At 41.4% G+C, this 12,853-nt stretch overlaps 1 protein-coding gene across 2 annotated transcripts in view; it reads left to right on the top strand.

Annotated features, from left to right (window-relative positions):
- The window catches only part of ZBTB49 (zinc finger and BTB domain containing 49), a 30,218-nt gene that overhangs the window by 2,859 nt on the left and 14,506 nt on the right, over window positions 1–12,853 (top strand). For both annotated transcript variants that reach the window (XM_011935432.1, XM_011935433.1), the window contains exons 2-4: window positions 5,797–5,967; window positions 7,821–8,926; window positions 12,011–12,057. In XM_011935432.1, the coding sequence (XP_011790822.1) occupies window positions 5,816–5,967; window positions 7,821–8,926; window positions 12,011–12,057 (1,305 nt within the window). In that variant the 5' untranslated portion in view covers window positions 5,797–5,815. The remainder of the gene's footprint in view (window positions 1–5,796; window positions 5,968–7,820; window positions 8,927–12,010; window positions 12,058–12,853) is intronic.

The following is a 12,853-nucleotide window of genomic DNA, read 5'->3' as shown; positions in this document are numbered from 1 at the left end:
TCTTGCTCTGTTGCCCAGGCTGGAGTACAGTGGTACGATCTTGGCTCACTGGAACTTCGACCTCCTGGGTTCAAGTGATTCTCCTACCGCAGCCTCCAGAGCAGCTGGGATTACAGGCATGAGTCACCACGCCTGGCTAATTTTTGTATTTTTAATGGAGACAGTTTCGTCATGTTGGCCAGACTGGTCTCAAACTCCTGGCCTTAAGTGATCCACCCATCTTGGCCTCCCAAAGTGGTGAGATTACAAGCATGAGCCACCACACCCAGCCTATAATTCTTATAGTAAAAGTAAATTGTGTAACAGTTAATTCATCATAACTCTGGGAGTCGTTCCAAATAACTTTTCCCTTTATCACTTCTGTAGAGCTAGAAAATGTCTAATTTTCTAATTAGATATCTACCTAATATACCTAGACATTTACATTTGTATAATTAGACGGTTTTACCTAATTTTAACAGTTAGGTCTGTGGAGGAGGGTTTCTGTGTGTGTGTGTGTGTGTGTGTGTGTGTGTGTGTGTGTGTAAAATGTCTTTTTTCCCATGTGAAATAGCATAGCATAAAAGCATAGACTCCAGTGTTTAGGGACCAGGATTCAAATCCTGCCTTTGGCACATAATAGTTATATGATCTTGGATAACTGACTTAAAGTCTCCATATCTCAATTGTTTCTCTTGTAAATGGTGGTAATTGGGTTCTTATAGAATTGTTCCAGTTAATGGATGTTGTATTAATCCATTCTCACACTGCTATAAAGATACTACCTGAGACTGAGTAATTTATAAAGGAAAGAGGTTTAATTGACTCACAGTTCCACATTGCCTGAGGAGGTCTCAGGAAACTTAAAATCATGGCAGAAGGTGAAGGGGAAGCAAGGCACATCTTACAAGGCAGCAGCGGGGAGAGAACCAGGTAGGGAGGAGCAGGGACTGCCAAACATTTTTAAACCATCAGATCTGCTGAGAACTCACTCACTATCCCAAGAATAAGAAACTGCTCCCATGCTCCAGTCACCTAACACCAGGTCCCTCCCCTGACATGTGGGGATTATGATTTGGTGAGAACACAGAGCCAAACCGTAACAGATATGATATGCTTAGCACAGGTCTGTGGTAAGTAGTCAGTAAATGATAGCTAAAAATAATGATAAACTTAGAAGCCTTTTCAGGCAACCAGCTTGGCAGGGGTGGGTAACTGATAACTCACTTGGCTGTTACTAGCTTTGAGGATTCAGCACTGGGAACAGTGTTCGCCACCTACCATCATGCCTTTCTTTCTTTTTTTTTTTTTTTTTTTTTTTTTTTTTTTTTGGGATGGAGTCTCGCTCTGTCGCCCAGGCTGGAGTGCAGTGGTCGGATCTCAGCTCACTGCAAGCTCCGCCTCCCGGGTTTACGCCATTCTCCTGCCTCAGCCTCCCGAGTAGCTGGGACTACAGGCGCCCGCCACCTCGCCCGGCTAGTTTTTTGTATTTTTTAGTAGAGACAGGGTTTCACGGTGTTAGCCAGGATGGTCTCGATCTCCTGACCTCGTGATCCACCCGTCTCGGCCTCCCAAAGTGCTGGGATTACAGGCTTGAGCCACCGCGCCCGGCCAGCCTTTCTTTCCATACTCTTGTTTGGGGCAGTACCTCAGTGTTACTCTTTGTCCCAGTTTTCTCTGAGTCTCACTTTGATCTCAAACCAGATCATGCCAATACCCCAAACTCTACATATTAGAAACAAAGCTTTCCATAAAGAGATGAGGGGAATCAGAATAAGGTCTAGATTTGATAGGTGAGGTGATGGGGGATGAAATTTAGAGACCGTACATTGAAGGGGCATGCCATTGAAGAAGTTTAGCAGAGAGTTGGAGATTGGAACTGGTGTAGCTAAAGCTAAAGTTTCAAATTTAGGAGTTGTTTTAGAACATGTGAAAGCCAAGAATGAGAGTGATTGTCAAAGAGGAGAGGGCTATGGTGCTGCACCTTAAGGAACATCAACGTTTGCAAGGCTTGAGGGAGACAGGTATAGCATAGGGATGGGAAGATCAGGGACATAGGAAGAGAACCAAAAGAGTTCTGGGAAAGGAAGGATTTCAGGATGGGAGTTGGCAGACCACATTGCCATGTGTGGCAGGAAAGCTGGAGAGGATGGTTGAGGACTGAGGAAAGGTCAATGTTGGGAAAGTCTGTTTCAGTGGAGTGAGTGGCAGCAAGGTTGCAAGGTGATATGGTTTGGCTGTGTCCCCACCCAAATCTCATCTTGAATTGTAACTCCCACAATCCCTACCTGTTGTGGGAGGAACCTAGTGGGAGGTGACTGAATTATGGGGGTGGGTCTTTCCCACGCTATTCTCATGATAGTGAATGAAATCTGATGGTTTTAAAAATGGGAGTTTCCCTGTACAAGCACTCTCTTTGCCTGCTGCCATCCATGTAAGACATGACTTGCTCCTCCTTGCCTTTCACCTTCTGCCAAGATTGTGAGGCCTTTCCAGCCATATGGAACTGTAAGTCTAATAAACCTCTTTCTTTTGTAAATTGCCCAGTCTCGGGTATGTCCTTAGCAGCATGAAAACGGACTAATACACAAGGTGAAAAAGGAGTCATGAGACAGTGAAGTGGTGGGTGTAGATAGCTATTTTGAAAAGCATGAAAGAGAGGCCTGTGATGACTAGAGGAACCTAGGTGGAGGGCTTTGTCGTTATCCTGTTTTGCTTTGTTTTCAACGTGGGGCAATGTCAGTGTGTTTGGAGGAGCAAGCAAAGGACAGGGTGAAGCAATGAAAGCTTCACTGATGGAACCAGGTTCTAAGGGAGGTAGGAAGGCTCCAGGGGAGAGGGAAGGTTCATCTGGGGAAGGAGGAGGCACATTTCACCCTGTGAAGCCTAAGGTAATGAGGGAGGGGTGAGTGGGAAATTTGGAACTGAGAAAAATGTAAGGCACTATGCTTATCAAGTTATACATGTGTTCAACTTTCTTTTCTTTATTTTTATTTTTTGAAACAAAGTCTTGCTTTGTCGCCTAGGCGCAATCTCAGCTCACTGTAACCTCCCCCCGCCCCCGGGTTCAGGCGAATCACCCACCTCGGCCTCCCCAGTAGCTGGGATTGTAGGCACTTGCCATCATGCCTGGCTAATTTTTGTAGAAACAGAGTTTCACCATGTTGGCCAGGCTGGTCTCAAACTCCTGACCTCAGGTGATCCACCCACCTCAGCCTCCTAAAATGCTGGGGTTACAGGAGTGAGCCACAGTGCCCGATTGGGTTCAACCTTCTTAGTGAAGTTAAAGTCACAGTCATTTTTATGAGTGAGGGAAAAAGACGTGGTGGGAATTAAGACACTGGAAAGATCACAGAGGAGCAACCCCAAACCCAGAGCAGGTTAAGAATTGTGGGGCTGGGTGCGGTGGCTCACGCCTTTAATCCCAGCACTTTTGAGAGGCTGAGGTAGGCAGATTGCTTAAGCCCAGGAGTTCAAGGCCAGCCTGGGCAGCATAGCAAAACCCCATCTCTGCAAAAAAATGTTTTAAATTAGCCAGGTATGTTGGCACACACCTGTAGTCCCAGCTGTGGTGAAAGGATCGCCTGAACCCCAGGAAGTTAAGACTGCAGTGGGCTGTAATCGCATTACTGCACTGTAGCCTGGGTGGCAGAGCTAGATCCTGTCTCAAAAAAAAAAAAAAAAGAATGGTGGGAAAGTAGGTGACAGCTCAGCTGAGCCCTGATCTGGAAGGTGGGAGGGTCAGGTATGAGTAAAGTATTCCCAGGACAGAACCAAAGGCTTTTAGAGGAGAGCACAGGCAGAGATCTGCAGTCCGCCTGCTCAGAATCACGGAATGCCTGTGATGCAGTTATCAGGCTCCACTATAGACTGACAGAACAAAATCCTGGGATGTACCCAGGAACCTGCATTTTTAACAAGGTCCCCAGGTGATCCTTATGGATAAATACAGAATCCTTCCATATGCCAGATACTAGTCTAAATGTTTACACAGGTTACTGCAGTAACCGGTGAGATAGGGTAAGGACAGTGGGTCACAGAGAAATCATTTGCCCAAAGTCATATAGCCAGTGAGTGGTGGAACTAGGTCTCCAACCCACTGGCCAAGAACGTAGCTGGTTTGGGGAGCTACTAGTGGTTCATTTTGGCTGCCACATACTTGGAGTAATGGGAGATAAGTCTAAGTGAGACGTAAGGGGTGTGTTGAAAAGCTTAGATTTGGGCTTAGTGATGTAGTGACTTTTTCAGCAATGCTTCAGTACTGAGAGTGAAGGCAAAGAAAGCAGATGGTGACTTTTTAGATTTTTAGTACCATACTGCTTTTTTTTTTTGTTTTTTTGAGATAGGGTCTCTCTCTCTGTCACCCAGGCTGGAGGGCAATAGTGCGATCATGGCTTACTACAACCTCAACCTGCTGGGCTCAAGCAGTCCTCCTACCTCAGCCTCTTAAGTAGGTGGGACTACAGGCATGCACCACCATGCCCACCTAGTTTTTGTTTTTATTTTTCATAGAGACAGGGTCTCACTATGTTGCCAGACTGATCTCAAACTCCTGGACTCAAGTGATCCTCCTGCCTCAGCCTCCCAAAGTGTTGGGATTACAGGTGTGAACCACCATGCCTAGTGCAAACTGCCTAACCTTCATAGTCTTATCGCAGTCTGGTTCCATTTCTTCCAACTATTTCTCTTCCATAAATCATCCCCTACTAGATTGTGCCCCTAGACGTCCAAGACCATGGCTTTCTGGCCTGTGTATTCCAGTGTCTAGCCTTAGCTATTTGTTTAGTTGTGTGTCATGCGCTTTCGTTGTGTGTTTCCTTCACTAGAATTTCAGCTGCTTGAGAGTGGCGACCTGGCGTGTTTTGTTCATTGTTGTGGCCCTGCAGCCTGGACACAGTAGTCAGTTGGTGAATAGAGGCTGAAGGATGAAACTTGCAGTGTGTACACAATGGCTTCCCATCTCATTTGGAGCGAGAGTCAGGGTTCATAACAGGGCCCGCAGGCCTGGGCATGACCTGACCCTCTGTCCCCTCTTGGATGTCATCTCCTACCACTCGCTCAGCCACACCTGAGCCCAGCAAGCTCCTGCCTCAGAGCTTTAGTGCTTGCTGTTCTTTCTGGCCCAGGTATCTGCACAGCTCCTTCCCTTCCTTCAGGCGTCTGCTCAAGTAGCCTCTTAGAGAGGCACAAAGGCAAGAGTGAGGGGACCTGCTGCTTTGCAGTGCCTCTTATATCATTGTCTGGTGATAGGTATTTTGACCAGTACCTTATCTCACAAATTAGGCTCCTAATTTCCGCAACTTCTATTTAGTGACCTGTGTACAGGTGTTTGATAAATACGGATTTGATCTTATCCAGCTGGCTTTTCTTTCACCTTATACATCTTTATATATGTATATTTTATGTTTCATTTGACATATTCCTAAGTAGACACAGAGAAGTACATATAGTATTAACAAGGTCATATTCTAGATTTGTACTGTTTAGATTCTGTGGCTTTTAAAATGTAAGTTACAATTTCAGTCCCTTAGCCACATTTCAAGTGCTCAGTGACCATGTGTGGCCAGTGGCTACTGTATTGAGCAGTGCAGATACAGAGCATTTTCATCATGACAGATAATTCTGTTGAACAGCTGTGGTCTAGAGGCCTCAGAACCAGAGGGAGGTGTGTGGGTGGGTGGGTGTGCGCACATGCATGTGTATGTGTGATACTGTGATGGGAGAGTGAAGCACGGATCAGTCAGTGAGTTTTAATCCCATTTAGTTTCCAGTGAGGTCCTTAAGAATATCTGTCGTATCTGTGATTTTTTGCTGTAGGTCACTTGAATGGTTGAGCATGGACCCTGTTGCTACCCACAGCTGCCATCTCCTCCAGCAACTGCATGAGCAGCGAATCCAAGGCCTGCTTTGTGACTGTATGTTGGTGGTAAAAGGAGTCTGCTTTAAAGCACATAAGAATGTCCTGGCAGCATTCAGCCAGTATTTTAGGTAGGTATTTTAGACTTCGTTCTCCTAGCTGTGAATTAAGGGTAAAGCTCTTTTAGTATGGAAGTATTCATATTTTGTTCTCCTTGGATTTCACTATATTTATCTTTTATAGCACGTTGGATTTTGTAGGAGTTGTTTTAATTTTTAAGTTTGTTAATCATAGTTATTATTTTTGCTTTTGTGTTTAGAGTAACCTGAAAAGAGGCTCGTAAGTAAAATGAATTCGGTATGATTGAAAGTATTTTGGTTCTTTGTCTTTCATTTTAATAATTCTGGTTAATGTCAGTCTTCTACGTATATTTCTTATCCTTTCAAGATAAAACGATGGACGAATTAAGTTCCTGGTCAGAATTTTTCTGTGATAAGAAATCAGAAGGGAAAACATACTCTGTGTGTTGGATTTTTCTTTTCTTTTTTTCTATATTGAAGCATTTTAGTTTTTGTTCCTCATTTGAATAGTCTAAGAAAACCTTATAAGCATTTTGGCTTATATGAAATATTTGTTTATAAATAATGAATACTACCCAGAAGTTGTATTTCAGCTTATTTAAACATTATTCTGTATTCCCAGCGACTCAGGAGGCTAAGGTGGAAGGATCCCTTGAACACAGGAGGTGGAGGCTGCAGTGAGCAGTGGAGATGCCACTGTACTCCAGCCTGAGCAACAGAGCGAGACTCTGTCTCTTAAAAATAAAATTGTTAGAGTTAAGTGATTCTGCATAAGTTCATTTTGTCATTAGCAGGTTTATCTCTCTTTAAATCCAAAGTCTCTCTTTTTAAAGTACTTTTTGTTTCCAAAATGCATACCATTTTACTGCTATAGTAGACAACATGGGACATGATTTGCTCTTTCCTTGATAATCCTGAATCATCAAATTGAGTCTCAGTTATTGTATAGGCCACATTACACATTGTAATGAATCAGCTTCTTAAGGTAGGTAGCAGGTTTTGTTCCTATGAAAAATGGTCGCAAACTCTTCGGTTTGCTATCACGTATTTTTTTTCTGTCTTCCCAGGACAATTACATTTTGATATTGTGATACACAGGCTGTTTTGCACTTAAAAACAGAACTGAATGCTGTTTGGGGGAAATAGGTGACTGTATATGACAAAATGTCTTCAACTTACTTACCTGAGTTTATTATTTCATACATAATACAAATCTGTTCACCTGTGACTTTGGCTTGTACCCAGAATAAAGTGCCTGGGCTTTAGGGTGCCTTTTGGTATTCATTAACTCTTAGGATTTTTCTCACTGTTGGTTTTTGAACCACTGGGTGGCTAAAAATCCTAACAGCCAAATAAATTACTGGTTACAAAGGAATGTATATAGGGGGTTGGTTTATTCTAGCTATTTTTAAGTTTTCTAGGCACTTAGATGTGGAAATATTTAGACTAAATATAAAATATTGAAAAGTGTATATTCTTTAATTTTGTATACTCTATTAGTATGTATTTAATATATATGGATAATTACCTTTTGAAAAAATGTTTAGAACAATCTTTTATTTCTTAGATAATATTGGGAATTATCTTAGAATCTTCTTAATTTGTGGTTTATCAGTCATATTACTGTATGTAATTTTTTTAATGTGTAAATTTGAGTATATTTCAGAAATTTACTTTGAGATCTATTTTGAAGTCTGCATATCCAATCCACTAATTTAATTCATCTGAATTATTTAGTTGGATGGTTTGCCAGATTGTTTTAAAGGATTAAAACATACTTATGTTAAAAGTCTTGACATTCACAGAAGGATAGTATTTTTTGATATTAATATATGAATGTTATTTATCAGAAAAAGACAGTATGAATTTTTGACACTGTAAACAGATATTCTTTCTTTTACCAGGAGCCTCTTTCAGAATTCTTCAAGCCAGAAGAGTGATGTTTTTCACTTGGATGTTAAAAACGTCAGTGGCATAGGGCAGATCCTGGACTTCATGTACACTTCTCATCTAGATCTTAACCAGGACAATATACAAGTGATGCTGGACACAGCACAGTGTTTGCAAGTTCAAAATGTTCTGAGTCTGTGTCACACATTTTTAAAATCAGCCACTGTAGTACAGCCACCTGGCATGCCTTGTAATAGTACATTGTCTCTGCCAAGCACCCTGACCCCAGATGCCACTTGTGTTATCAATCAAAACAACTACCCCCCTCATTTACTGCAGGAATGTTCGGCAGATGCACAGCGTAATAAAGTGTTGGATGAATCGCATCCGCATGCTTCACCATCAGTTAATCGTCATCATTCCGCAGGTGAAGTCTCAAAACAAGCCCCTGATACTTCAGACGGCAGCTGCACACAACTGCCTTTCAAACAGCCAAATTACTATTACAAACTCAGAAACTTTTACAGTAAGCAGTACCATAAACACGCAGCTGGTCCCAGTCAGGAGCGAGTTGTTGAGCAGCCTTTTGCTTTCAGCACCTCCACAGACCTTACCACGGTAGACAGCCAGCCTTGTGCTGTCAGTCATTCCGAATGCATCCTGGAGTCTCCTGAGCACTTACCTTCCAACTTCCTGGCCCAGCCTGTGAATGACTCTGCCCCACACCCTGAGTCAGACGCCACGTGCCAACAACCTGCCAAGCAGATGAGGCTCAAAAAGGCCATTCATCTGAAGAAACTCAATTTCCTAAAGTCACAGAAATCCGCAGAGCAAATATCTGAACCCAAGTCAGATGATGGTTTGACAAAGAGGATGGAATCTGCTAGTGAAAATACCCTAGAGAAAGCTAGCAGCCAAAGTGCTGAAGAAAAAGAAAGTGAAGAAGTCATCAGTTGTGAGAATTTTAATTGCCTTAGTGAGACGGAGAGGCACGAAGACCCGGCTGCACTGGAAGACCAGTCCCAGACACTTCAGTCCCAGAGACAATATGCGTGTGAATTATGCAGGAAACCTTTTAAACACCCAAGCAACTTGGAGCTTCACAAACGGTCTCATACAGGTAACTGATTCAGTACCCGCAGGCAAAGGGAGGACGTGATGCGGATGCGCAGACACCACTGGCTCTTCTTGTTTTTGTAAGAAGTTTTGCTATTGCTTGATTTCATTGATGATTTTAAGCAAAATAAGGGAGATTAGCTACTTTTTGTTTTATATTTTTGGTGATGCATCTGACTTAAAGTTTTGTAAATGGTTTTATAAAGCCACTTTAAAAAGGTGCATACTTTTAATTTTTATTTCAACTCTATTTTTATATGACAAACCATCTCTAAAGAAGTGTAATTTTGGTGCACTCAGAATTTCAAGTTAATTCTAAAATGGATTAGCTATATTTAGTTGTCTTTTTAGAGTTAGATTAAGCTTATTTTTTGAAAGCATCATGTAGGTTAATTTAGACTAACATAATTTACTTTGAATAATTCTAAAAGTTCTCTTGGAAGGAATTTGAGTATCTAATTTTTAAAATTCTGATTTGGGAGTCAGGAAGTAAACTTTTTAATAAGAATCAGCTTTAACCATTTGATATTCTCAAAAGAAAATTCTTCCAGTTTAAACATTAACTTTTCAAAGTTTTGTTATCTTAATTCATGCCTCTGTCTCTTTCCCAAAATATTTTTTTAAGGTATACTGTCTCTCTCTTTCTCTCTCTCTCTCTCTCTCTCTCTCTCTCTCTCTCTCTTTCTCTCTCTCTCTCTCTCTCTCTCTCTATATATATATATATGTTTATATCTATACACACACAAATTATGTTATACAATACATATATATTACTTTTCTTCGTGTAATTAAAGATGAGTTTAATAGCACATTACAGATGAATAACAATTACCTTATAGGCCTGAGAAATAACATGCAACAGGACGCTTCGACAACACTGCTTTTAAGGTGTTTGTGTAATTGTGTTTGTTGATGTGACCTTCGTTATCACTATGGATTCCCAGTTTGCATTTTGCTACCTTGTATTGGAGATTTCTTTGATAATTGTGAAACCCCTTTATACGTTTTAGTGCATTTGAATATAAAGTAGTTACTATCACTAGTAGTTCAAAATTATTACACGTGAAGGCGATATCACAGACTTAGTTTTGCCCTGAAAAAACTTTAGGTCATTCTGTTTGCCTAAATCTCCTACAGCCTAATGATTACTGCAATTTTTTTTTTTTTTTTTTTGAGATGGAGTTTTGCTCTGTTGCCCAGGCTGGAGTGCAGTGGCATGATCTCGGCTTACTGCAACCTCTGCCTTCTGGGTTCAAGTGATTCTCCTGCCTCAGCCTCCCAAGTAGCTGGGACTACGGGCATATGCCAGCAATTATTTTGTATTTTTAGTAGAGACAGGGTTTCACCGTGTTGGTCAGGCTCGTCTCAATCTCCTAACCTCAAGTGATCTGCCCACCTCGGCCTCCCAAGGTGCTGGGATTACAGGCATGAGCCACCACGCTTGGCCTGATGGCTGTAATTTTTTATTTGTGAAACTTACCTGCTTAGCTTTTAAAGGAATCAAAAATTGTTTATTCTGGGAGAACCTCTTTGAATGACAGATAGAGTCATGGCAGAGATGCTTACTGGGACATAAATATTCTACCAAGAAGGGCAGCAATTCTCCAAGTATGGTCTGGGGAACCCTTTTTGGGGGTCTGTGAGGCCAACACTATTTTTAAAATTGTCTAAGATGTTACTTGCTTTTTCCTCCTCTCATGAGTGTACAGTTAGTCTGCCCAAAGCTACATGATGTGTGATGAAGTCCTCACCCTGGTGGCCTATGAAGTGTGTGTTTACCTGTTCTAAAGATCACTCTGCTTTCATTTCTAATATGGTAGATATCAATAGCTATAGCCCATATTAACAAAAGCTCTTTAGGATCTCAATTTTAAGAGTGTGAAGGGGTCCTGAGGCCAAGAAGTCTGAGGCCTACTGGAGTAGGATTGTTAACCTTGGTCATTTATTAATCTTAGTAACTAGTGACCTCTCTCTGTTTTCAAAGTCTTATATTTCTTACGGGGGCTTTAACTTATTATCTGTCACCTGCAATAATTTCAGACATAAAAGAAGTTTCGTTTATTGCAATAGAGAATTAATGTAATTATTATTAATTTATTATTAATTAATAATGTAAATATAATTATTCAGGGTCAAGGAAGCCATTAGACATTTTCAGGATAAAATAAAATAAAATAAAAATATCCTAGAATGAGCCCAGAAAGCTAGCAAGCTGCTTTCTTCAAGGTAGCAAGCCCCAACAATATAGTAGGAAGGGAAAACATTATTGTTACTTTTTAAAGATCTTAATGAAACCATTTGATTTCAGGGAAATGGAGAAAATGAGAGGTTCTTGGTGTTCAAAGTCTATTCATTAGTGTTATATAGATTAAAGGCAGTACGATGGAGTGTGCTTTTAACTCCAGATCATGTTCTATGGGCCACATTTCAGAACAGCTGTGGTTTTTTGTAGTCGAGTACCATTCTTACAATCTGTTCTATCCCCAAGTGCAGTTACTTAGTCAACTGAAATTAGAGGTGGTAAAGAAGTCCGCAGAGGAGCACATCTCCCGAAATGAAATCCTACTTTCTCCCCTGAGCAACCAAGGCAGGAAGACTGTGGTGAGGGGCTCTTTCCTTTCACACTCACGCTTCAGGAGGTGCCACTGTGTTTGAGGCTCTCTGTGCTCATACCTTGTGTGGTGTGAACAAGTGACCCTGTGTCTGTTAGGGTTGGTGGTTGGGTGGCGTCAGGCTGAAGAATAGGTGAGCAGGATCGTGCTGTTCAGCAGGAAAATTCAACCACAGGAAAAGACCGCTTCTAGAACGTGGGTCTGCTCTGGATGCAAATAGATACATTGATTTTAACATATGTTTTGTTTGGAGAACAGTTTTATTTTTTAGAGTAAAATATTACTTTTATCATCTCTGTGTAGAAATAAAGGCAAGAGAGAGGTATAAGGAAGTAGACATTCCCCATTTTCATACAGTTAGGATGCAGAATGTAATGCCATTTTGAAACTACATAGGAGGTCATTTAAACAAAAAATTATTGAACAAATACTAGTAATGATTTTACAAGTTGTTGTTTTGTTTTGTTTTGTTTTAGGTGAGAAACCTTTTGAATGTAACATTTGTGGGAAACATTTCTCTCAGGTGGGAATACTCTTATTTATTGTTAATAATTGGAAACCTGAAACATAGTGTTTTTTTTTGATTGGAAATAAGACATACTTTTGTACTTGTGAGAGAAGCCTCTGATGATATTTGTAACTTAAAGACTTCTGAATAAATCAGGAGAAGTCCTTTTCAAGAAAACAGATTTCTAGTTGTTTGAGAGAAAAATAGCATTTTCATGTGCGAATTCTTACAATACTTTTTTCCCCTGGCTAAGGATGAGTCCAGACTTAGTATATGTCTTCCGTTTCATGAATGAAGTTCATAGTAAACCACCTTGAGCTCGGTGTACCTGGAGGCTGCGCACTGTGCTGGGATAGGCTGAAGACAAGTAGTCTCCTTACTCTTGTTGGGACTGTAGATTGTAGGATGTTGGAAAAAAGATGAAACAAGTTTTGTTCCCTATTTTGACTGCTACCTTTAGCTGACCTCCATTAGGTCATTTGGACACGTAGTCATTCACTCCTTGAGGAAACATTTGTTTTACCCTCACATGGGCCAGGTACTGTGCTGGGCATGGGACACAAAGAAATCTAGAGACCTAGTGTTTTCTAGAAAATAACTTGTGGGAACCTACTCTCTCTCAAACAGAAGGTAACTATTCACTGCCATGTGCAGTGCGCTGGGCTTCCAGAGGTAGAGCAGACGGAAGCTGTTCCAGGGCGCAAGGGCGCAGCTCTTCAGGGCATAGTCACTGGCATAACTGTCTCACGCACAGCATGGTAGATCACGTGGCCGCAGTGCATGCCTCTGGAGCTGGGAGGCAGGCCCCACA

The sequence above is a fragment of the Colobus angolensis genome, unplaced genomic scaffold (genome assembly GCF_000951035.1).
Source record: "Colobus angolensis palliatus isolate OR3802 unplaced genomic scaffold, Cang.pa_1.0 Scaffold143, whole genome shotgun sequence".
Classification (NCBI taxonomy): domain Eukaryota; kingdom Metazoa; phylum Chordata; class Mammalia; order Primates; family Cercopithecidae; genus Colobus; species Colobus angolensis.
This window is presented reverse-complemented; position numbering and strand designations above follow the sequence as displayed.